The sequence below is a fragment of the Prionailurus bengalensis genome, chromosome B1 (genome assembly GCF_016509475.1).
Source record: "Prionailurus bengalensis isolate Pbe53 chromosome B1, Fcat_Pben_1.1_paternal_pri, whole genome shotgun sequence".
In the NCBI taxonomy this organism is placed as follows: domain Eukaryota; kingdom Metazoa; phylum Chordata; class Mammalia; order Carnivora; family Felidae; genus Prionailurus; species Prionailurus bengalensis.
In genome coordinates, this window is record NC_057344.1 from 72,715,316 (window position 1) to 72,742,715 (window position 27,400).

General features: G+C 39.5%; 1 protein-coding gene across 1 annotated transcript; it reads right to left on the reverse strand.

Annotated features, from left to right (window-relative positions):
• Positions 1–557: 557 nt before the first annotated feature.
• NPY2R (neuropeptide Y receptor Y2) lies at positions 558–9,002 on the reverse strand. Its single transcript, XM_043566901.1, has 2 exons — positions 8,516–9,002; positions 558–3,716 (listed from the first exon to the last, which is right to left on the reverse strand). The coding sequence occupies exon 2, from the start codon at positions 3,705–3,707 to the stop codon at positions 2,559–2,561; it is 1,149 nt and encodes a 382-aa protein (XP_043422836.1). The 5' UTR covers positions 3,708–3,716; positions 8,516–9,002; the 3' UTR covers positions 558–2,558.
• Positions 9,003–27,400: the final 18,398 nt, after the last annotated feature.

A 27,400-nucleotide genomic window follows, 5' to 3' on the forward strand; every position in this document is an offset into this window, starting at 1 on the left:
ACTTGTACTATGGTGGGGAGCATAGGGATGAAGAAAAATGAATTGATTCAAGGAACATCTAGAAATTAGAACAAAATGTGGGAATTGTTTGGACATGTGTACTAAAGAGACCCAAGAGTCAAGGGTGACCCCAAAGTATAAGACCTTGGGGAACTAGATGAGTAGCAGTGTCATGATTAGGACAGAGGACAGAAATACAGGAAAACAAAGTGGAGGTGAGGTGGGGTGTGGATCAAAATGGCAGGTTCTGTTGTAGACATGTTGGATTTAATTTGCTGATGAGATACCCATGTAGATGTGTCCAGTCAGCTGATAGGGATACATACAGGTTTGAAGTTAGTTTAGAAGAAAGGTCTGGTCTTAAAGATTCAAACATTGTCAAAATACGGACTATAACTGCAGCCATAGGAGTGAATCCATTCACTCACGTTCAAGTACAGGAAAGAAAGAAAGCTAAACTGCCTAGAAGCCACCAGTATTTTCCTTCTTTTGGTTGTGTCAGAGGCTTACGATTTCGCTTTGGACAGAAACTTCGATATAAAATATGACGCAATTTCTCTAATTTCCCAATGTCTTTTATTTCAACAGATAAAATCACAACATAAAAAGATTAATTACATCACAAGTATTAACTGGATCATTAAATGATTCTAATAATTTACTACTACAACTGGTAATACAGTGGCATACGCATTCCTTACAGGGTAAGAATTCTCCAAGAGGGAAAACAAAACAAAACATTGTAACCACAATTGTCTATTAGCATCTTAAGCAAAGTAATTGCTTTTTAAAGGACAAAAAGTTTTTTCTTGAACAGTTATGTAGAGTCCCACAAAAAAAAAAAAATGAATTTGTCCGTTACATGGTACATTACATATATATATTATTTTTTGTTTGCTTCTTAATTAGTCTTCCACTGTTTTCATTCTCTTTCAGTATTCCAGAGGTACAGCCCACTTCGAGATCTTTACTTCTACATCGGAAATAATTCAACAAGAGCCACAGTATGACTTTTAAATATATCCGTAAAGTTGAACTCTCTCCGTTCATGAAGCTCATGTTTGTACCTAAACGTAATATTCATGCTGAAGTTTTTTAAACTTTAAGAAATCTATTCCCAAATTCAGTCATACTGACAAAAATATGATTGCAATGAAACTTCTTTAACAGAATCCAAAGAAGTACAACTATTTTCACATCTCAGTGTGTTTTCATAAACATACTAGGGTTTTAAGCATCTTTGACTGGGTACTATTGAAATGAAAATACTATTCACAAAATCATTCAATGAAGAGTACTATAGCGTCTACACTCCACTATTTATAGGTAAAATTTTATTATGTATATATTCATAAGTTATCCAAAAATACATAGCTAATTATTTTGAGAAGAGGATAATTTATGTTGAAATTGGTCCAAATAGAACATTTGCAAAGTGGAATGCATGCAGTGTTTTTAATATTTCTTACCAGATGGGTTCCATTTTGATGAAATTATATTGTTTTATTAATCATGAACCATGGAAAATGAATTCCACGTCCATGGAAGATGAATTTCAAAAAATAACACTACAGTGTTCTGTAAACACAATAGAGCTATATATCTGTGCAAAAACTGTTTACCAATAACCACAAAATGTGGCAAAATGCCACAAAAATTATTTTTTAATCTGAATCAATTTTAGTGAAGACAAATTCAACTCCAACATAGGAATAATACATGTTCAGAAAGTTATAACAGTTAGCAATGGTTAAAAGTATTGAGCTGTATGTTCATTTGTTGTCACATAAATAGTATTTACAAAGCAGCAACAACTTGAAATGAGAAGCTAAATGATGGGTTACATTTCTAAAACTGAGAATTTCAGCCTTCAATTTTGAGTTGGAGAAACTTTTCACTAAATGTGTATTTGGTTTTAAGAACACCCGGTGAACTCAGTGTTAAAGATTTCCCTCATCACTTGCCAAAATACTAATTATATAGCAAATTTCAGTTTATCACCTGGAAGTCATTCAAATAGCTGGTAACATTCCCTGAAGGATTGGTCCATAGGAGGAATAATTTAAAAAAAAACAAAAAAACAAAAAAAACAATACAGAAGAGCCTGCAGCTCCCTAGGGAAACTGGTGTTGGGTAGTCCTTTCATCAGATGAGGGGGCAGTGAGCAGCACATCACCCCCAGTCCATGCCCTAATACGATTTGAAAGGCAATTTATTTAGCCAACCACTTCTAGCGATGCTGATGTCATGTTGATTCCTTGTTCAGGTTTCCTTCACTCTGAGAAATAGTCAAAAGCATTCCTCTGCTTTTACTCATAATTTGACCTACCATCCAAGCAACTATAAGCAAACTGTTCACTGCCCTATCTTTGAATAGGAGTATTTTCACGGAGGCTCTGCCAACCAGGTTTCTTTCCACAGATCACACTGCAATTGCTTCCACTGGGATCCTCTTCTCCTGCCTTAACATGGGAAATCAGGATGCACCCGGGAGCCCTTCTCAACCGATTTATAGCTCTGGTCGGAATTCATCTACATATTTTCACACCAGAGCTTACTTACACATTGGTAGCCTCTGTGAAAGAGTCATTGGGACCATTGTTCTTTTTTACCTCCAGGTTCTTTTTAGTCTTGAACGTCACAGACACCTCAGAGTGAATGGCATCCAACCTCTGCTCACAGCGGAAGGCTGCTAGGAAAGCCTTTCTATAGTTGCTGTTCATCCAGCCATAGAGAAAGGGGTTGGCAAAGGTGGAGCACATGGCGATAATGTGGAACACGGTGAAGATGAGTTTGTACTCCTTCAGGTCTAGGACTTGGTTGTCAATGTCAACAGCGAGTTGGAAGGCATGGAGAGGCAACCAGCTGACTGCAAACACCACTACCACACACACCAGCATTTTCGTCGTTTTTTGCCTTCGCTGATGGTAGTGATCATTAGCAGCTCCAGGGCTGACATGGTTCTTAAGTTTACTCCAGATACGAGTGTAGGAAAAAGATATGATGCCCAGAGGCAAAACGTATAGGATCAACAAGGAAGAAAGACTGTAGATGGTGCCATAGACGTTCTTCTCCTCACCAGGCCACTTCTCAGTGCAGACCACAATCTCAAAGTCGGGAATAATCTCAATCAGCGAGTACTCGCGGAAGATGGCCAGGGGGCTTGCAAGCAAGGCACTGATGCCCCAGGCCAGGCCAATAATCAGGAAGCTGATTCTCTTGGAGATCTTGCTTTCCAGGTGGTAGACAATGCAACGATGCCGGTCCAGGGCAATTACCGTCAAGGTGATCGTGGACACTTGCACTGCCAGGCCCTGGGCATAGGGTACCAGGTGGCACAGGACAGGACCCATTTTCCACTCCCCCATTAAGGTGTAGGTAAGAGTGAATGGCAAACACAGGGTGTTCACCAGAAGATCTGCCACAGCCAGATTGGCAATGAAAAAGTTGGTTACTGTGCGCATGCTCTTGAATTTGATCACCACGTGAATCACCAGAGAGTTTCCAATTACCCCGAGCAAGATGATAGAGCAATAAGCTAATATGAGGATAATCTGCACCTCAATCAGCATGGTGCTGTCTAGAAGCTCTGGCTCAGGGTCAGGGGCCAGCTCACCTCTAGGAGTGGTTTGCCGTGGATGGTACTTCTCCACCTTCATTTCTTCCACTGTCTGGTTCTCATCAGCCTCTGCACCTACTGGGCCCATTTTCAGCACCTAGCACAAGAATATACAATTAGAAGAAGAAGAAGAAGAAGAAGAAGAAGAAGAAGAAGAAGAAGAAGAAGAAGGAAGAGGAGGAAGAGGAGGGGGAAGGGGAGGGGGAGGAGGGGGAGGAAGAGGGGAAGGAGAAGAAATAACACGGAGCAAGGAAAACACAAGGGTGACGCAAAGGAATGTCACAAATGGATTGGTTTCATTTTGGTTAGGGCTCAAAATACATGTCCCCTGATCCCTGTAACTGCGCATAGTGTAACATTTTAATAAAGTAGGACCATTATAATAGTTTATTCACAAATATGGATGAATTAAACCAGGTCCCTGAAATGTATATTACAACAGTAAAATGTAATACCTATAGTGTCGACATAAATCCAGTGTGAATGCTACCAAATTGAGTCAATCTATTTGAGTGGGATAAATGTTACAAACTTTACCGATTAATTTTATAACTTCTATTAAGTCTTCAAATTTATTTTAAGGTAGACAAAGAAAATTACCCTCAATATCTTAACTGCTTCAAATTTATAATTATAGCAACAAATTTCACAGAAAAGAGAAAAATATTAAAGCCCTTTGAGTGGGGCCTGGACTTTGGAAGTATAGCATAGAACACATAAATATAAACTGACCATATTCCATTTTATAGCCATTTTTTTCTAGTGTTTGGGTTAGTGTTAAAACTAGGTAGCCTGTGTAAAACGGTTGCTTTTTTTGAAGATCTGAAATAAACTTCCTACTGACACACAGCAGAATCCCACACAGGATCTACATGAAAAAAAAAATATGTCCAAATCTGAAGCATCTCTCTCTCTAACCTCTAAATATAAAAGTTTTGACGCTTTTCTTCTCCAATCGCACGCCCTCAAGACTTTCCTTTCTGCATGCCCTACTTGAGTCAATGTTATCCCCATTGATTACACCATGGGGAAGGTTAAAAAGCAGGTAACCATTCTAGACTTTGTCAACTCATTTAGTCTCCACATTTCAGAGAACCCTCAGACTGACTTTTTTTTTATCTATTTATTTTGAGAGAGCAAGAGAGTGCAAGCAGGGGAGGGGCAGAAAGAGATGGGTGGGGAGAGAGAGAATCCCAAACAAATTAATGAAATCATGTATGCATGGTATCCGCAGATCATGCAAAACAGAACCTATTCAAGAATGTAAGGGAGGGAAAATTAAATGCAGAGTACCTAGTGACCAGGGCTATCCACTGGAAATAGAATCACTATGGACTAGTCCTGTGGGAACGAGATCCAGAGAGAGGCTACTGAGGCACTGCCCACAAGAGAGAGGGAAGGAGAAGAATACAGAGGATTCTCCATTCCTCTGCCCTCTAATTACCTGCCAATGCCTCCTATGACCAAACTCAGCCAAGTGCCTGGTGACTTGGGAGCCTGAAAATGTAGTCTGCAGGAGTCAACCCTCTAGAGGAAGGGTAAGGAATGGAGCTGAGGGCCCAACTAGGCGCTGTCTGTGGGCTGAATAAATATGACTCACCTACCAATGTAGGTAGATGCTATTATGATTAATAAAAACCAAATTTATTTAAAAGAGGTTCAGAATTAATGACAGCAGCCTTTTGTCATTGTGAATTCAAAAATTACTAAGATGTTGAGCTCTGGATGTTTTTACAAACTTGAAAAAAGAATTTCATGTTATAAACCAACATACGATATTGTTTTAAGCAATCTGGAGACATGGGGGAAATGATATGATCACATTTGAATTTCAGAAAGACCATTTTAATGTCAAAGTAGGCTCTTTCTAGTAAAAGGCAAGAGCCTGAGAGTGGAGGCACTACCCTGTTGTTATTCCTCCCCTCTCCCCACACAAATCCTGGTTCCTGGCATAGGTTTTTAAATGCTTGCTAAATGCATGTTATAATAAGTGTAAGCATCACGAGGGTGAAGCCATGCCTGGCATTTTGCACATGCTCAATTATTATTGCTAAGTGAATGAATGAATGAATGAATGAGAAGAGGAAGTGAGATAAGTCACAAGACTATTAGAGTAATTGTGGTAAGAAATCAAGGACAAAGCCAATGTGGTAGGAATGATGAGGACCCGTGAGAAAGGTGTATAAAATCAGTCTAAGGGGCACCTGGGTGGCTCAGTCAGTTAAGCATCAGACTTGGTTTCAGCTCAGGTCATGATGTCACAGTTCGTGAGTTTGAGCCCCACACTGGGCTCTGTGCCATCCTAGTGATTCTATTTCCAGGGGTTGGCCCTGGTCCCTGGGCTTTGGTCACACCACCTACTCCCTGTGTCTCTCTGGCTGGAGGTACTAATGACTCTGTGTTCTTGCTAATCCTTGAGTGGCTTCAATATCCTCTGTTTGGCTTCCATCACTTGTGTAATCAATTCTCCACATTTAATTTTGCCTCCCTCACATTCCTGAATAGGTTCTGTTCTGCATGATCTGCTGATACCAGGCATACATGATTTCATTAATTTGCTCTCCCACTAATGGTTCTGCACCAGCCTACAGAAGATAATCCCAACTCCATTATATGACATTCAAAGCTCTTCTTGAACCCATTCCTGCCTACCTACCCTCTGGCTTCATCTCTCCTGACACGCCAATAGGTATCTTATGCTCTGTCATACTAAACTACTTCAGATTCCTTCAATACATCAGCTTTTCTCATGCCTTTCTGCTTTCCCGTTCTGACCTGGGAAGCCTCTCGGTTACCCAACAATCTGTGCTGACTTCTAATACTACAAGAAGCACAAGTCCCAATGCAATCATTCCCCCACCACAGCAATCTCTTTAAGGACAGAAACTGGATCTTTTCCATCCATTGTGTAATCCTTAGCACGCTAACATGTTAACAGCACCCAGTAATTTGGCAAAACAAATAAGAAGCTACAGGAAAGCATAATTCCTTGTTCTGATATGACATCCTTGAGCTTATTTTCTTGTTCTTAGGTAACCACCCCTGCAAGAAAATTGTTCCAAGATCCCTCTTAAATCAATCCCTGATTAGGGCATTAAAAACTGCCAGTCAGTATAGACCATAAGGAAACTTTCTTTCTGAGGGGCCTACCACACACACACACACACACACACACACACACACACACACAACCTTTCAAGGAGCCTTACTGCAGAGAGAGAGAGAATTCCATATACTCATATTTTGCTTTACTGATATTTTCTAGTTCTGTCTGCATAAATTTCAAATAGCATGTTCCAAAGAGCCTTGACTCTCTTTTGTATTTGCCTCCATTCTTTAGAAATTAGGGGGAAAAGTGCAACTAATTATCTAAATCTCGGAGTGTATATTTAATAGGCTACACCTTCTCCCTTAAACTAAAAGAGACTTTACAGAGTACAATTAATCAATGCTGACAAGTCATTAACAGGATTAACAAGACTCCATGAGGTCTCAGTTTGAGGTTTGCCACAAGCTAAATTGAGAGTAAGCCTGAGATAGAAGGATATGAGTTTGTTTATTAACTTGTTTTCCTTTTCCTGTTCAGTTCCATTTTCTTCATTTCAAAGCCCCTTTATTTAAAACTTCTCTGCAGGAATGGTTATTGATCTACAGGCAATTAGCGTATGGATACCAATCACAGTTCTCAAGCACACTGCTGGCCCTCAGCCAGGGCAGAGGATTGCCCAGAGAATGCATCATTTCATGTTTAGGCTTCTGGAAAAGTGGAAGAGGAAAAGAGATACATAGAGGGAGCTGACTGATTTAAACTCAAAAGCACAAACATTAAAAGATAAGTAGGTGAGGGAAAAACCCTTTCTTTGAAACAAGACAATATGAAGCATTCACATCAGTCGGGTCTTTTAAGAACTGTGAATGGTGCAGTTTTCTTGAACAAGTGAATCTTTAGAGATTCTGTTACAGAAATATTTTCCTGTTTGTGGAATAGGAAAATGACTTCAAGTTTCTTTTTTTTTTCTTCCAGAGATAAAGAACTTCAAATCACCTGAGTGACAAACCAGTTTATACTTTCACTGCATGTTTAAATTTGTGGGGCTTTTTTTTTTTTTCAACAGTACCTTTATTGCCACAGATTGGCTTTAGTAAAACTTAACATCTGGTCAATCACAACACCTTCCAGGCATTTGTCCCAGGGAAAAATCCCAGAAATCATGCTACACACTCTATACTGGTTAGTCCTGGGGGAGGGGAGTGGACTCCAAGAATGCTGCATATAAGACAAGGCTGTTTGGTTCACAAGCAGAAAGTTGAAAATAATCACTGAAGAGTCTGGTAATAAATCACTTTCCCTATGTTTGAACTTCTGGCCTTTCCTTGCAAATAGCATGGTCTATTTCATGTGACTGCGTGTAAATGGCATGCCCCTGTTGCAAAACGTCTTAAAGCTTTTACTTTTGCCTCCTCCCTGTGCACCATATGCTCCTACCCAGTGGGTGAGCCCTTCTGGTGCAAAACCAGTGAGTGCTTAAATAAATGTATTCATTCTTGAACAGCTTTGGAGAATTCAAGATGACCTCTTGCTTTAGACAGGTGCTGGATTTTTTTTTTTTTTTTAAGAGAAACAGTAACAACTTGCTGCTCTGGAAAGATGATAACCTCTCTCTAAGAAGGGTCAAGGAAATAGTGAAGAACCTTCAGCAGAAAGGGAAAATTCTAGCAAAAGTAGAAAATAGGGATGGCTATCACCCCAACCCCCACCTTCAGCCTAAATGAGAGAAAAAAAGTCCCCACACTCATGAAGACCTCCCCCATACCCTCTTCTCAGGACCAGAGCTCTTCTTTGGGGGTATTCTCGTTCGCCAGTGTGAATCAGAGTTAGGACTTATACTTACTTACCCGGTCTTGGCGTTTCTGCTGAGACGTGGAAGCAAGACGTGTACGGCCCGTCCGTGCAACGATTATCTAGCCCTCGGAGCTGAAGAGGGCACTGGAAGGTCCCCAGACGCAAGCCCAGTTCCGTCCGTTCCGATGGTGCAGGACCGCCAGCGGCGCGCGGAAGCGCGGCGGAGCGCGGCGTCCGCCGGGCAGTCGAGCCGCTGCGAGCTGGCGCTGCTCCGCTCTACCGCCGACCTCCGGGGCCAAGCGCGCTGGGGCACCGCGCTGCGCGGCACAGAGCAGCCGGCTGCGCTGGTGAGGATGCGAGGCTGGTGGGGGGGCGGGGGCACGGGGGTGCGGGGAGAGGCAGCCCTTCCCTGGGAGAAACAACAACAACAACAACAACAACAACAACAGGTACAGAAGGGCGGGGGTCGAGGGTCCCGCCGCGCAGAAAGCTGGACGGGAAGTTTCCGTGGCGAGGGAGGGGGACAGCGTCCACGGTGTCGCCGCTGTCTCCAGGTTTCGAAGCCCGCGCAGCGGGACCCTACTCAGCGCGGCGCCCCCTCGCGGATCCCAACTATCGCCTGCAACTGCTAGTTTCACCCCTGTCTCTGGCGACCCCCAATTGTGATATTCTGGCCGTTTACACCACTCCAACCTCCTTTCCCTTCCACGAACCCCTTCCTTTGCTCTCCGCTTCTCCGTTCCGCGAGAGATGGCCCTGCAAAAAGCTCCTAGATTCGGGGTTCACCAAATCAGCCAGGGAAAGTCGAGGGCGAAGGCGAAGGCGGAACGGGGGGGACTCAGGTTCGGGCGAGGGTGCTGAGGTCACGGCGCAGCGAGCAACAGGAGACCTCGAGCTGGAGGGAGGCAGGTGTGGAGGCAGAGGGCCGTGCCTTGGAAGGGCTGAGAAAACCCCACAACTTCCAGCCAGGAGTTGCTTCTTGTTTTGCTTGTTTGTTTTTGTTTGTTTGTTTGCTCATAGGAGCAGAGTGGGGACCCGGACCCTCGCAGAACCACAGAGGAGCGTCGCACAACTGCGCCAAGGACAAACCCAGGGCACTCACACCAGGGGCTGGAGCCGTCGCCGCGCTCCCACGGGAAAGTAAAACGAGTTCAGATGCCTGTTGCCCACCACTGACAATTCCCCTAACGGGTGTCTGCTGACAGTTTACACGTTGGGTATTGCGAGTTCAGATTCAAAAGCCGGCGGGCAGCGTGTGTGATGTGCACTCTGTCTTCCTGCAAAAGGTAGAATAGAAAGAGAAAACAATGGGTGACAATCTTTCTCCAGTTAGTTGACTTCCTGAACCTTCGCTCTTTGATCGTGACCCAAGCCACTAATGCCAGGATGAGTGAGTGCCTGTGGAATACTCTAATCTTTTTGTGGCGAAGCCTTGTTAATGCCTTGAGCCATCAAGCTGAGTTAGTGGATCAGAGCAAAACAGGGTTGTGGCATCAGTCCACGACGCTGAGGGGTCTGTTTCCTCAGGATTCCTCCCAGAAACTCTAGTTAGAACCATTCCTTATAGAAATTTGCAACCAGCCTCTCTGTCCCTTGTTTAGTTTTAGAGGGGGAAGCAGATCCTGCCAAGTTAGGAAAACAAAGGCCTGAAATTGGAAACCAAAGTCTTTCCTAACTAGCCCGTGTTGAGGTTTTGCACACATTACTTTCCTTCTATTCATCAGTGTCTTTATTTCTGAAGTGACGATGGCTATACTCAGTTCACTGGAATTTCTCTTAAATAGAGAAAAAAAAACAGTTTAAACAACTCAAAATAATATTCTTTCCAAAAATATTAGTTATGGCTTCCCCTAAAGAAGATTGGATTTTCAGTCTTTTCTGGGCTTGCCCACACCTTCATAATATTGCATGTATAAGTATCTTTATACAGCTTAATCTGAAATTGATTATCTGGTTAATGTAAAATTATGCCTACAGGAGCATAGACGTTATTTATAAAACAAAGCAGCTTGGGCTTCTCAGTTACCATGAAAGAAAAGTAAACTGAACTGGAAATATACAAGATGTTCCATATAATTCTACTTAAAATATTTTTGTAAATATTTCTTAACTTGGGGAAGTATTCCTTGTCACGCCTGTGTTTTGTGCAACAGGTTCCATGCTTCCTAATATATTTGCACCTGTGAATAGTGAACTCTGTACCCAGGAGTTGTAATTTTAGAAGAGTAGGAGTGGCTTGAAACAACAACCACAAAAACATATAGAAAGCACAGAAGAGCAATCAGATTAATTGCTTCGGAGGGTTTGACTGACTTCGATGACATTGATTCTACAAACATTTTTGCCTCCCATACAACTGCCTTTTAAAAGCAGCCTAGCAGTCTTATACAAATATTTATCTTATTCCCTTACAGACATGCGTGTCTTAGGAAACACCCGTAGTTCCACAGACATCTCGTCAGCAACTTTGAGAAGACTAAATGACCTCTCTCTCTCCCAATAAAGTACAGAATTGGATGAAAAAATGGATTTATTGAAATTAAAGTTGCTTTATTGTGTGTCATATTATCAAGGATAGCTTTGGCAATGAACTCATGACATTTTTGTGCATTCAGGTCTGATTGATACCTTTTGATGTGCATACACTGTATGCTATCATAACAATGAACCACTCTGATGAAGGCCAATAAAACCTATCAAGACACTGGTAGAGGTTTGTGGAAGGAGTGGTGAAATATGGATTGATCCATAGGGAGACAGGACAGGATTATTGCTGCCTGATTTCTGTTGTGTCAAATCACGGAATTTCTCAGGCAAGTTCCACAGCTAAGAAGAATATATGTTGGTTGTTCCTCAGATAGGGAACAGACTCAAACTCAGATGCCTACCTGGCCTGGGCCAGTGACATAAATGCCCAGCTAAGTTGTGGGAGACGGTGGGGAGTGGTGGGCACTGCCACACCCGTGAGAGCCCAAAAGTACAAGCCTTTTCTGAAGGAGGAGGCTGCTGATTCCACTGAGCTGCCCTGCAAAAATCTCAATTCAGTATTGTCAGATCTGACATTTGAAGAGAACAAAAATGCATATTCTTAAAAATCTTTACAATTTTAAATGAAGGAAACTAATTTTTAAAAAGTCAAACCCCTTGGATGCCTGGATGGCTCAGTAGGTTGAACGTCCAACTCTTGATTTTGGCTCAGGTCATGATGCCAGGGTTGTGGGATCGAGCCCCTCTCTCTCACTCTCTCTCCCTCTCCCTCTGCCTCTCTCCTCTGCTCATGTTCTTTCTCTCTAAAATTAAAATATTGAAAGAAAAGCTTTTTTAAAAATAAAAGTCAAACCCCCAGGTGGGCCAAAATAAATAGACACGGATAGATAGAGCAAAACCTGCAGCCTGGCCTGTGGGCCTCCAATATCTGATATTAGTATGTGAGGTTTGATAAACCTCCTAAAATACCTAAAACATAACTCTATTATCATTTCCCCTACCCCACAGACCATTCCTCAGCGCACATGAATATAAAAGGAATACAACCAAAGATTAATTGCCAAGTAAGTGTTTTTCTTTTCCACTTCTGTTTGAATAGATATTCCCAATGAGACTCTGAAGTAAAGGACCTGGTCAATAACTGAACAATCAGTATTTATATAGTTACAATGAAGAAATTTCAGACAAACTCTTTGTCAAAAAAGACGAAGCTAGATAACATCAGTAGAGAAAACCACTTGTGATGCACTTACTTTAGATAAAGTACATGATGATATGGATTTCCTTCCATCTAAATTTATTTTGAAAGTGGGGCGCCTGGGTGGCGCAGTCGGTTAAGCGTCCGACTTCAGCCAGGTCGCGATCTTGCGGTCCGTGAGTTCGAGCCCCGCGTCAGGCTCTGGGCTGATGGCTCAGAGCCTGGAGCCTGTTTCCGATTCTGTGTCTCTCTCTCTCTGCCCCTCCCCTGTTCATGCTCTGTCTCTCTCTGTCCCAAAAATAAATAAACGTTGAAAAAAAATTTTTTTTAAATTTATTTTGAAAGCAAGGAAGCTTCCCCCAAGTTGTAAATAATTTCATTGTTTACACCATAAAAAGAGAAAACAGAAAAAAAAAAGCAAAGAAACGAATACACATGATCTAAAACATCACTGTCCAATAGAACTTTCTGCAGTGATGGTAATGTTCTATCTCTGCATTGCCCAGTAAGGTAGCCACCCAGTCACACGTGGCTATTGGGCACTTGAAATGTGGCTAGTACAACTTAGAGAGTGAATTTTACATCTAAAAATTTTTCAAAAACACCAAGAAGAATAAGTATGTTTTGGTTCCTAATGGAAAGTCCTCCTGGGGTCATTTCTGCCAGAAAGCTAGTTTGTTTGTTTGTTTTCTCACCTTAATGTCAAGTTTCCCTGAAAGACTATTAAGTAACTCTCAACTCATACCAAACCAACCTAAATCACAGAACAAAACAGTGTGGTGCAGCTGGAATGTGGAAGCTGATTCCAGAAGAAGAAAGAAAGAAGCTCCATAAGTCAGGACAGCAGCCTAGGAAAGGAAGAAGATTATAGCACCAAAAGAGAGTAGCAAGCCCAAGCAAGGAATTCTCTAAACCCCAGTAATGGAAGAAAAGCTCAGTGAAGCTAATAAAATAATGTACTTAACACAGACTAAACAAACAGAGCATAGTGACAAGTCCCTAGTAAGGAAATAATAATCACATTAACTTAACAGTTAGTTACAGTGTTTAGTATATTTGAAAATGATTCTGTCTTGCTTTATTTAAACGTTCAATAGGGGCACCTAGGTGGCTCGGTCGATTAAGCGTTCGACTTCAGCTCAGGTCATGATCTCTCAGTTTGTGAGTTGGAGCCCTGCATTGGGCTCTGTGCTGACAGCTCAGAGCCTGGAGCCTACTTCAGATTCTCTGTCTCCTCTCTGTCTGCCCCTCCCCTGCTCACACTGTGTGTTTGTGTGTCTCTCTCAAAAATAAGTAAACCTTAAAAAAAATAAAAATAAATGCTCATAAATTTATTTATTTATTTATCCTCAGGTTTATTAGGTCCTTACAGAAATTTTTTGTAAAGTTTCAATAATACTCCCTTGTAGTAAAAATTATGGAACCTAGATATCCTAATGGCCATTTGGTTATAATAGTGATGTTCAATTGGTTGTAAATAGATTTCTGATTGGATGTGTGCCCACCTTTCAGGCAGGAAAAAAGCACAGTGGGAGTGAAGTTAATAACTGATCAGATATGATGGAAGTTGCATCAACTTGACATAGAAAAAAGAGACCAGTTTATATGAATGGAGCTGGAAGTGTGTTAACTTTTTAAATAAGTCTTTAAATAAACTAAGTTTTTAAAAACTGGTCAGTCTAATCGCACTTGTGATGAAAAGGCTGTACTTCCTTCTACATCCTTACAAACTTGGTTCATTTGTAACAAGTGGACCAGTAAACGTGTGAATGGATAAGAAGTGGTCAACAAATAGTTTCACAAAGCTGATGGGCTAGATTTTCTTAAAAATTTTGCGGGCAGCAGTATGTTATGAAGACAGGTGTCTCATTCAAGAAAAGCAACTAGTCATTCAAAGTGAAATGTATGCTAAATCCTAAGTTGAGCATAAATATCATTTGCTATGATTTGTATTTCTATGGATTTGGAGTTATTTTTGTTTTGAATTTTTAATTGCAGATTCAACATGATTAAACAGGATTGTAAGCACTATATGCAGCATTTTGCTGAGATTTTTATCTTTCAGTGATCATCCAAAGTATACTGAGACTGGTAAGGAACCAAATCTAAAAGAATATTTAAATGCAAATGATTCACAGTTCAAATTTTAACATAGAACAAAGGAAGGGAGATTTTTATGTGGAATTCAGAATTTAATCAATGCAAATTTTCATTTGATTATCTGAAACATGCACAGAAGGCCCGTGGCTAAAGAGGAAACATGCACCCTCTTAGAAATTTCAATTTTATTTAATAAGTGTTTATCCTTGTAGCATATAGAGACATAATTTGATATATATTTTTTGAGTCATACCCTCAAAACAAATTTAATTTTTAATTTTTTCTCAAAAAACTGCAAGCAAAATTAAAGCTCTCTCTCATACGAACTTATTGTTGGTATCTCTTGACAAATGAGAAACCAAAGATTTCTATATAATTTTTACATATCATTTTGGAGATGGTAAAACGGCTATTCAAAGTAAAATTTTTAAAACATTAATTGTATAATGCAAGTAAGACTTAGCTTAGGACTCACTACTCTTTATTATAAAAATGAAGTATATACAATCCATATAAATGTTTTATTACTCACAACTCCTACCGATAAATCTTTATTGAGTGTCTAATTTGTTACGGACACTATACTAGACAATGTCCAGACTAGACTGATTGTCTCTAGTCCATTAAAGGTGTACAGACTTTTAAATAAAAAAGTTCCATAGGAGTGCCTGGGTGGTTCAGTTGGTTAAGTGTCTGGCTTCGGCTCAGGTCATGACCCCATGGTTTGTGGGTTTGAACCCCGCATCGGGCCCTGTGCTAACATCTCTGTGTCTCCCTCTCTCTCTGCCCCTCCCCCTATCATGCTCTGTCTCTCTCTCTCTCAAAAATAAATAAACATTAAAAAATTAAAAAAAAAAAGAAGTACCATAAACAGAGTAAGATTCTCTAGTAGACTCTGACATTATAGATTTGGGGCCACAAGGAAAGAATGGTCAGTTTTCTGTTTGTTTTTTATAAGTGTTATGTGTTGGGAGAATTAAGGAAATGCTTTGTTGGGGAGGTGACTCAACTCAGTGTAAACCTGGATAGAAACGATTCTTGGCTTTACCCAGCACTGGGATGCCATTTTCTTCTCCACTGCATTAACTTGGATGTGTGCTACTGAGACAATGCGGAACTTTCTGAGGAAGAACAATCACTTACGCATGTCAAAGTGAAGTTTTCAAAGTTAAAACATTATTCTCAAACAAAATATATAGCGAGCACATATCAAATATTTAATTGATTAATAAGAGCACCAGCACAATGGTAAAGCTGGATTAAAGTAGGATTGCAAAGGTAGATGCCTGTATCTAGCCAGTGTAAGACAAAGTCTTGCATAGAATTAAGATCTTAGATATAAAACAGGTTGATCGGGGTGCCTGGGTGGCCCAGTTGGTTTAAGTGCCCGACTCTTGATTTCAGCTCAGGTCATGATCTCACGGTTTGTGAGTTCAGTCCCACATGGGACCCTGCATTGAGCCCGTCCCCTCTCTCTCTGCCCCTCCCCTGCTCACGCTTTCTCTTTCAAAAGTAAATATTAAAAAAAAAAACAAGTTGATATCCTGCTGTACAATAAAGCAATAAGTTACAAACATATTTTCCACCAGACAGAAATCATTTGCATCTCTACTGGACAATAATCAAACTTAATTTTCTAAAAATTTGTATCAAACTTAATTTTCTCTAAGTTTGCAGCAAACTTATAGAGCCTGGGCTCTAATCAATAGTAAATAATAAGTCAAATTAAGTAAGTTACCATCACCTGACAAGTCAACTGATCTTCAGGCTCATAAGGCAGTGCTCCAATCTGACACTGAAAAATCATACAATCGTTTCACTCTGCTTTTTCATTGCCTGACCACCCCAAAACCTAGTGACATAAAACAGTTATTTTATGCTGCTCCATTGTGGGTCAGAAATTTGGGAAATGCTTAGTTAGGTAATTCATCTCCAACCGACATGGCCTCAGCTGGAGACGTAGGATTCTCTTCTAAGATGGTACCTTCACTCACATGCCTGGATCTGGGCTGGCTTTGCCATAGTAGCTGGAGGATGCCTCATATGTATCTCTCTTCACACATGGCCATCTCAGAGTTGCCACACTTAATGCGGAGCTTTTGGCTTCCCCTAGAGAGGACTTTCTAAAAGAGACTATTCTACGAGACCCAGGCAGAAACTGCAAGGCTTCTTATGATCAAATCTCCCAAGTCTTAGAACATCTCTTTGGTTACATTCTTTTGCTGAAGCAAGTCTCTTGGGTCAGCTTATAAAATGGGAGAAGAGGCATATACTCCACCTCTGCATGAGAGAAAGGCATGTGTGTACCAGGAGGAAAGGAATTGATAATGACCTGAGAGAAATGTCATCACACATCCCTTTGCCTTATACTATTTTGGATGTATTTGTGTGTATGTGCGTGCACACATGTGCACGTGTGTGCATGCATGAGTGTGCAATACGTCCATTAAAGAGGGGCTTTTCTGGGAAAAGAACAGCAGCCTCAGAAAATTCCACAATGAATTTTTCTGTTTTGGCTTGCAATTCATAAATTATCCGAGATCTTAGACTGCAAAATCTGAGATCATCTCTGCCAATGGAAGCCCTAAGGCAAGAATATATGATGGAAATAGAAGAGGTGCTTCCAACATCTGCACTTAAGTGAACACAGTGATTGTGATAGGTACAAATAAATAACTTTAGGTAGGTTTCCCCCATAATGATTTACTTAATACAAATAGTACTCAAACTTGTTCTCAGAAACCCCAGGTAATATGACAGCATAACATTGCCTGATAGCCAATCCCAACATTTAACTACCACATTCTCAACACTGCTTTCATTGACCAATATAGCCCAGGAGAGACTGGAGACCTCTATTCTCTACATGGCCTTATTGCTCAGTGATGCACACAAGTTGGTCTTGGAGAACTATATTCAAGAGTGAACACATATTACATTCTTTCAATTTATGCGCAATTTCTTCTTGCAAAAGGCTATTAAACTTTTAGAACATACAAGCTTATAAAGTTATTTGTACCTAACTACCTGATAAATGGCACTGTTAGCTGTGTTTTGGCCTAGAAGTCATCATGAAACTTCTGCCCTCGGGCCTTGTCTATCTGGGAGTAACATTTTGTTCATGTAGGAGGAGTTCATTTAATTTAGTTAATCATGTTAGTTTCATAATACTGGAAACATTTGATTTGAAAGCTATTTTGCAGTGAAAGATACTATTGGGAAACTGTTCGTTCACTTACAGAAAAAGGATTTAATAAAAGCTTGTGTGCAGGTGTAGGAATGCAGCGCCTATGTTTTACAGAGCTCTTGGTTGTTCTGCTTCATTCCACCCTAGCATGGACAACAGAGAGCTCCTCCTAGACAGGAAAGTAGGAAGGAGGGCAGGAAGAGACATAGGCACATAAAAGAAAGTAGAGAGGGTACACTTCATAACAGAAATCATAAGTAGCATGTACTTATGTATGATATTGTAGTAAGAACATTTAATTTAGGTCTATTCTCTTAGGTATATGATACATGATTGTTGACTATAGGTACAATGTTGTACAGTAGAGTTATATAGCTTATTCATCCTGGTTGACTAAAACTTTGTCTGGTGAGTACTAAATCATGCATAGTACTTAAACTCCAAGTTGTGACTAGGTTTATCCAGTAATATGATATCTATACAATATAATAATAACACAAGTATTATAGTTCTACTAAAATCATTACCAGGAAAACCATACGATAACGTGGAAAATTTTAGTGCAAACAAATATTTATTTTTAAATGCAAAAAATGCACTTGGGTGACTCAGTGGGTTAAGCGCCCGACTCTTAGTTTGGGCTCACGTTATGACCTGACACTTGGTGGGTTTGAGCCCCACATCAGGCTCTGCGCTGACAGTGTGCAGCCTGCTTGGGATCTCTCTCTGCCTCTCCCGTGCGCATGCATGCTGTCTCTCTCCTCTCTCTCATGAAATAAATAAAATTTAAAATATAAAAATAAAATAAATGCAAAAAATCTGTCTTTAAAGTATAACCACATATTTTTAATCATGACTATGAAAAATGACTGGAGGAAAATATACTCCAAAGCTAACTATATTTATGCCATACAAACTATATGTGGTTTTTTTCTTTCATCTTTCTTCTCGCATTTTCTTTCTTTTTTTTTTAAGAATTTTTTTTCTAATGTTTATTTATTTTTGAGAGAGACAGAGACAGAATGTAAGTGGGTTAGGGGCAGAGAGAGAGGGAGGCACAGAATCCAAAGCAGGCTCCAGGCTCTGAGCTGTCAGCACAGAACCCGACGTGGGGCTCGAACTCACGAGCTGTGAGATCGTGACCTGAGCCGAAGTCGGACACTCAACCGACTGAGCCACCCAGGCACCCCTCTTCTCGCATTTTCTTAAGTTAACCTTACTATTTTGAATAATGAAAATATGTATCATATAAAGTTTATTTTAACAGAGGTGGTTCTGGCAAAGTGAAACATATAGAATCTGTTCTTCAGACATTCATGAAATCTCTCAAGATTAATAGATTTATTGTTCTGTCCACAGAGTGTTCTTCAAACACCACAGCCCACGGTAGCTCTTCTCAACAGGGATCCCACATTAGAATCGCACATGGAACTTTATAAATGCAAAGATGAGAGGGTCTGATCTAGTGGCGTGGTTACCTTTGTCTCTTCCCTAATTCAAACTACTACTCCAAACTCGAATCTAGAACCAATTACAATCACACACTAAAAGGCCATAGACACCTTTCTCTCAGACTCCTATTTATTTCCAGTCACTCCAGCCATTCCAAACTCCCTGAATTCAATCTATAATCTCCCTCGATTTCATTTTCTTTGAGGCTGCGATTGTGCAACTTCTGTTCAAGATAATTATGTTAGTGTATGTCCTTTCTCTGCACTGTCTTTCTTTCCCTCTTCCACAACCCCTTAAAAGTTTAAAAGATAAAAGATGTGAATTTTCTCTTTGGTGTTTTTTTCCTTCTCTTTCCTTCCATCATAACCTACTCTCAGGAAAGCCTTAGAGGTAATTCGTGTTGGGTTGCCTGCCATCTTACCAGAAAGGTGCAGCAGAGAGAAAGGTGCTCTAATGGTGGAATGGTGAGCACCAGCCAGTCTGTAGAAGGGATGTGCTTCTGCTTTTGTTTCTATTTGGAGATTTTAGCAGCAGAACCTCCTGACCTTCTGAAAATCACATGGTCATGTGTGGGTGATCATTCAAGATTTTGCGTTAACTCTTAGAAATAGTTACTAAGATGTTCAATGTTCAATTTAATCCTTTAACATTTAGACCACATTTGAGTGAAAATTCCATTTCCTGGGATTTAATCTATGTTTTCTTTATCACCAGTGAGTTATTCCCTCAACACTAATAAGCAAAAACAAATATTACAGAGTATTATACTCTTCTAGCCGATCTGTCCTCTGGCATTTTTTAAAATGTTTTCTCTTATGTGGCAGTATAAAAAATAGCTCTAATAAGGGTTTTGACTGATTCATTCATCTTGCTCTTGGTTTGTGAGCACATCAAATCTGATAAAGAAATTGTTTTGTTTGGAGATGCCAATTACTTACTTAAGTTTACCTGTCACAGTGAACACATACAGAAAATGCAAATATGCCTTCTGTTGAGTGGATTATATAGGTATAATACTAAGATTACGATTGGATGAGCATAGTGGAGACAATACAGATGTGGAATACAATTACATAAACCAGGGCTCTGTTTGTCAAACCATGGTGCTAGGCTTCCCTTCATCAAAGTCATCTGAGGTCCCTCACAGCAATGCAGATTCCCAGACCTCACCCCAGACTCTGCAGCCAGTGAATCTCTTGGAGTGAGGGATACGATCATCAATCAGCAGGCTTCCCAGATCATGGGAACGTACATCTAGCTTTGACCAGCGCTAATCTAGAGGAGCATCTTGTTAATATGCAAATAAGTAAGGGAACAAGGAAATGAATAAGTAATAATGGCAGAGAGAGAGATAGAATTGTAGTACCTGAATTATTTAGACTTTTCTGTTCTTCAGAGATTGCTGGGAAATGCTTCACTTCCCATGGCTCATATAGATTTAATGTGTCAATGCATCTTGTTTCCATAGAGAAAATTATTTGTAGATATAAATTATCCGGTGTAAATTCGTGGGAATACATCTCTTTGCTTAATTAATTCTCTAGCTAGAAGTCACGAACTAGAAGTTACTTCCTTAGGGAAATAGTACCTCACCAAGCCTCGCAGGTCAAATATTTCTGTCAGAGAGCAATTACCCACTTGTGACTCTCTCCCGACACTTGGAATACCTTCAGTTTTACATTTTATGTGATTATTTCACTCCCTGATGAACACCTGTCTTCCCACCTTGAAACCCTGAAGGAAACAAAAATCAAACAATACTCATTTTTAATGCTTTTTGTGTAAAAAACTAAAGAACTAAAATGGGGGGGAAATACCAATTTGCTTTATTTCCTCTAAGTAAGTGGCTTGGATATTGACCCACCTGTTTTGTTCATTTGATCAATGTAGATGTAACCTTGTATCTTAAAGTTCTGAATGAACACTCAGATAAATTCCAGGTAAATTGCCATTGATATTTGGCAATCCTGACTTAGGTCATTCAATGAATTTCTGGGTTAATTATGCATGGAATGTTCATTTACATTTTCCCAATTCCTATACCGTATGTACCCTTTTGTACAGATAGCACAAATTACAAGTGTTTAATTTAAAAATTACATAGGAATATCTGCGAAGACAACGGGAATATATGACAAGCGTCTTCTATTTGATTAACTATCTGTCCCCTCCTCACCAATAGGAGACAGAGGCAGGGTAAGGCCACAAATAATAGGAAAGTGGCAGAGAAATTGTTGCCTGTTGGTTCTTGGGTAGCCTCTCCTTTATTTAATCCACTTCATGATTACAGAATGTGTTTCAATACCTTGCTTTTCTTAAAAGCTTAAACCTGAATAGCCATGTTCTTGACCCTTTCACTTAAAGGACCTAATACTTGAAAATGGGCATCTAAGCCACTTTCAAGTACTAGAATCATTCTATAATCTTCTAAGTATTTTCCTGGTTAGGGGCAGCAGAAAGATGGCTTTTTCTATCGCTTGAAATTGGAATTTTTAAAATTTTTATTTGCATTCAAATGTGACCCATGCAATTCTTGTATTGTCATTGCCTCATTTTCAAAACTCATCTAAAATCAGTTTCTGTACGAGCTTGAGCTGCATCTTCTCCTCTGGGGATCTAAAAACCAAGGTATTAGTCCTGATGTGTATTCAGAGACTAACACAGAGGAAAAAAGCCTTTGTTCAGATATACAATTTGAAAGGCAAAATTCAGATGAGCTCTGCTTTAGAGACAACTCAGTATAACTTAAGAGCAAGAAAGACTAAAGTATATAGATAATAACTTTGTGCTTTCAAAAGGATTCTTTGCTTAACAAAATATTTGCTAAAGAATTCCTTTTGGTAGTGAAAGTCAACCATATTATTTGATTTATAAAAACTTGAATTACCAGGAAAAATGCATATGTTAAGGATAAGGGCAACAGCAAGACGGTGGGTCTGGTAGTTTATAAGCAACTGGGGCTGAACACATATTTTTTATTCTTTCTGGATTTCACTGAGCAACGACTTTGTGGCATGAATTTTACTGTGTGCCTACGATTGAGATCTAATCTTTAACAATGCTGCTATAAACAGAGATTAATGAAATCAGGCCTTGGCCATACAAAAGCTGACAATCTGGTGCACAAGAGACAAATTATTAAAGTTAATTGTATTGCAAGGTGATAAGTCCTATAATAGATGTGTGATTCATAGAGGAGATGAAATTTTATTTGTATCCTGCAGATACAAATGAATAGTTTGCTATTTGACGGAAGCTGGGATAGAGGATGGAAATTCTAAGCAGTTGAAACAGCAGTCACAAACCTATGGAGATATGAAAGGATCTGACAGGAAGTTTGGTATGTTTTTATAGGAGTGACTAGGAAATTATAGGGGGAAACATGTAGTAGCCACATAATTGAAGGCTTTGTACTCTATGCTAGATAGTTGCATTTTATCGTGTTGGTAATCTGTGGTCACTGAGAGATTTAAAGCACACAAAAAGTGTTGTTATTTTCTGAGTTTTGATAAGAACATTCTGGTAGCGATGTGAAAGTTTTTTGGAAGGGTTGCATATGTCTTAGAGCAGTGATTTACAATAGAGACAGATTCTAAGAAAAGAATTACATGGAGAATTTCAAAGTACTCTACAGATTTCGGGTTTTCATCCAAACTTAAAGAATCACATGGGACTAGGTCCTGTAGTTTTTAAAAGTGCCCTTATTGTTATACCTTGTTGCATAACAAATTAGTACAAGCTTCTCAGCTAAAACAACAGTTACTATCTCAGAGTTTCTGTGGATCAAGAACTGGAGAGTGGTTTAGCCAGGTTTTCCGCTTTCAAGTCACTCACAAAGCTACCATCAAGATGTTGGCCAAGGCTGGGGTTTCATGCGAGGCTCTCCTGGGGGAGGATCTGCTTCTAAACTCAGATGGCTGTTAGCAAGTCTCAGTTCCTTGTGGGTTGTTGGACTGATTGCCCAGCTCCTTGCTAGTTGTTGCCTGGAAGCTTCTCTCTTTCTCTCCTTTTTATGGGCCTCTTTACATGGAGGCTTACTTCATCAAAGCCACCAAGGGAGGGAGAGAGTCTACTAGCAAGAGGGAAGTTACAATTGTATGTAACATAATCATTGAGGGGACCTTCCAACACCTTTGCCTTCTTCTACTGGTAAGAAATAATCCACATGGTGCCCATACTCAAGAGTAGGACATTTCACAGAGCTTGAATACCAGGATTCAGGGAAAATGAGAGACACCTTAGAGTCTGTCTTTGACACTCTTCACGTGATTCTGATACTCATTCAGGTTTGAAAACACTGACCTAGAGACTTAGGGAATATGCACAAAAACATGGCAAGGATGAAACTTCGAGGGGAGATCTCAAAAGGTTGGAAAAGAAATATCTAGGGTTACCTGGGTGACTCAGGCAGTTAGGTGTCAAACTCTTGGTTTTGGCTCAGGTTCTGATCTCATCAGTTCATGGGTTCAAGCCCCACACTGGGCTCTGCCTTGACAGTGTGGAGCCCCCTTGGGATTCTCTCTCTCTCCCTCTCTCTCTGCCCCTACCCCACTCTTTCAAAAAGAAAGAAAGAAAGACCAGAAAGAAAGAAAGATAGAAAGAAAGAAAGAAAGAATTAGAGTAGGTGACTATTTGTCGGGATGTAGGGGATAGCTTGATTATCAAACTTTGAACTTGATGATTGAGGATATAGTGATGGCTTTAATCAAAATAAGAAGTCAAAAAAAAAAAAAAAGAAAGAAAGAAATCTGTCTTGAAAGAATGACAGTTGAGTTAGTTTTAGATCTGTTGGAGTTGATGTGCCCATCAGTTGATGTTATGAAAAAGTATTTACAACTGTGAAATATGGCCAGAAAAAAAAAAAGTGAGTAGCATCTGTTTTCAATGATATACAGTGGCTTTGTTTACCAGGCCCTCCAAAGGTTTAATTTATTACCTAGGAAAGTGTTCTTTGTTCAACACTCTATTTACAACTGATTAAAGTTCCCAGACTTAGTTAGGTTACACGTTAACTTATATATTTTTGACCGGTAGAGTTGCAAATGATTTCTTTCTGGTACAAGAGATAACCCAAAGGTTGTAGCTTATTTTGCTGTAGGACGTTAAGTGCTTTCTTTACCAAATTAGAAATCTTATGTTAATATTTCTTCATCAACTTGTCTATTAATAACTAGATCCTCAAATGCTTTCTGAATCAACCCTATCATCTCACTGTTTTGGCCATTTTTAATAAGTTGAATAAAATATTTGACACTTTTATATTTGTGTGATTCACGTTTCTTATTTTAGTTTGACTTTTTGAAATTTATACTTTAGTGATTGTGGAGGTACCACCAAGATGCCCAAGTACACTCTTTTTTTTTTTTTTAATTTTTTTTTTAACATTTATTTATTTTTGAGAGACAGAGAGCATGAGCAGGGGAGGGGCACAGAGAGAGGGAGACGCAGAATCTGAAGCAGGCTCCAGGCTCTGAACCGTCAGCACAGAGCCAACACGGGGCCTGAACCCACGAGCCATGAGATCATGACCTGCGCCAAAGCCAGGTGCTCAGCTGACTGAGCCACCCAGAAGCCCCCCAACCAATCTCTCTTAATGGAGCCAATTACACTGTACTGGCCAACCAAGAGATCTCTCTCTCTCTCTCTCTCTCTCTCTTTCTCTCACTTCCTCTCCTTCTGAAATTATTTTAACTTGCAATCAAACTTTACCTTTGCTGACTCTTTGATACCCTAGGTTTTATTATTCCTACTGATTTTTTGTTTGTTTGTTTCCGGTTCTTGTCTTTTATAGATTCTGGTTTCAGTTTGCACATAGCAAATGTTATTCCTCAATAATGGCAACAATGAACAGAAAACAATGATCTGGCCATTGGATGATCCCTACCAAGATGATGGGGATCTATTCTCTGTTGCGTGATAAGTGACAGGGAATTCACTTTCTTATTATTTTGTGATCATTTATCTACTTGTATACACAAATCAACTAAGGAATCATTCTGTGCCCACTAGAAAAGAGAACATCTTTTTGAGGTCTGGAGTAGTGTATTTTTGTGTTTCTGTGTTCACTTTACCCATAGCTGAGGTTATGGGAGTGAAGTTGAAAGTTGTGTACTTACATGTCAATAATAAGGCAAAGTCTTTATCTTTTGTAAGAGTGTAAAATATTTCCTATTTCCATTAAGTAGTAATTAATTAGATTTTGAAGTTCCTCTAATTAAAGGAGCTTTGTTGTAACTGGTTTTCAGAGAATAATAAGACTAATAAGAATAATAATGTAAATCTCATATTTCCCCATGTTTGTACTAAATAAAGATGCTGAACTATTCATATTTCCATATGTTAGACTTTTAGGAAAAAATTCCCTTTTCACTGAAACCTAAGAAATATTTTTATGTAAGAATCCAACTTCAGGGGTACCTGGGTAGCTCAGTGGGTTGAACATTGACTCTTGATTTCAGCTCAGGTCATAATCACAGGGTTGTGCGATTGAGACCCTGGGTGGGGCTCCATGCTGAGTGTGGAACCTGCTTAAGATTCTCTCTCTCTCCCCCTGCTCCTCTCCTCTCCCCCTGCTCCTCTCCTCTCCCCCACTCACATCTCTCTCTCAAAAACAAAAAAAAAAAGAAAAATGAAAAAATAAGAGTAAAGCCAGTATTTAAAAAAATAAGAATCCAAGTTCATGTAATCAAGGTAAATCCTGAGATAGATCAGATTACTTAAATAAGTGTGATTTAAAAGCACAGTTATATGACTTTTCCCTGATGTGATTACCAGATTTGTGTTTGTTTTGATACTAGTTTATACTAGCTCATCTAAACTGCCTAGACTTCTTATACTGCTTCAGTGATCAAAAACAAAATATTTATAATTATGGATAATGTAAAAATTGTGTCCCTCTAAATTGGATCACAGGGCTGAAAAATTGTTTTGTATCAGCAGTCATAATGTTTTCTAATGTGTAAGCTTAAAACATGATAATCCAAGATTGTTAGTTAACTTTACAACCTCAGACTAATATTAAACCTAGTTAATAAATAATCTTTGAATTCCTAGATAACTTTTTAAGTAAGAAGGAATATTGATATCTTGGTCATAAAGCATAGTCTTTAGTATACAAAACTTTTGTCCTTAGTTCAGTATATTACAGAGTGGCTATCTTCGTGGGTCTTGTTCATAAATATATACTGTTATTTTTGTCACATTTCAGAGATATTAAAGTGATGTGTGGGGCTCTAGTTGGTGAGTTTTGCTTGTTTGCTGAATGGCCTGTATGTGATAAATGATCATCCATTATGTACTTCCCAGTTAAATAGAAGTTAGTTAATTTGGTTAAATTTTGTAGTTCTTATGGGTAATTTGAGCCTAGGGCAGGAGCATATATGTATATGAAATAGAATAGTGTATGAAATATGAGGTTCTTCTCTTGTTTTCAATGGGAAAGTTTTGTCCTAAAATAAAGTATAAGATTGTCCTAAAACCTGAAACAACATACTGAAAGGCAAAACTTGATTTTGTACAGTAAGTTGAAGAAGGTTTGAGAGAAGTGAAATTTATTTACTTTGATTATATTACCTGAGATATAAAAGAATTATGTTCAACTCTTGGCAAAATTCACCCAGATCGATGGGCTTATTCAGGTGTTATTTATTTATTTATTTATTTATTTATTTATTTTGAGGGTCTTATAACCTTTTTATTCCCAGATATTGTATGAACACATCTAGAACAGTTTTCTTTCTGGTAGGATAACTTTGTTTAAAGTATTTAGTCTGCCCATAACAATGTATAGTAAAAGTATGTTTGTTTTACCTTCTATGCAATCCACCCAGATGGTAAATAATATTTTGTGTTCCATATTGTATCATGCCTTTGATTAGTTAAAAAAAAAAAACAGAAGATGAGAATATTAATTTGCATTTTTAAAAATAGGATCTAGGGGTGCCCGGCTGGTTCAATTGGTTACACATTAGACTTGTGTTGGAACCTTGTGTCAGGGTGCATACTGACAGCACGAGGACTGCTTGGGATTCTCTCTCTCCCTCTCTCTGCCCCTCCCCCAATCATGCGCGCGCGCGCGCACTCTCTCTTTCTCTGTCTCTGTCTCTCAGTTAGACACCTAACGAACTGAGCTACCCAGGCACCCCAGGCTCACCCAGGGTGAGCTACCCAGGCACCTTGCCCTATAAGTAAGTAGACTTTAACAATCATCATCATCGTCATCATCTCTGTCCCACATTTTACCAGGGCACAACTGGACAAATTGGTTATGCAGTGAAGGCCATCACACAGTACAATATTTGAGAATGAATCTCATTTGTTCGAGTATGGCAGGCTCAACAGTAAGAAGTAAGGATTGTACTTTATATGTGGAGCCAGTACCTACAAAGCCAGCTGAGTAGTACAGATCTGGTAACTCTTTTATGGCTTAGGGGGGGTCCCTACTTCACAGTTTAATGAAAGTCATTTCTGAAAGTATATGTTGTAGGATCTATAAGAGGGAGAAATGTACTTAAA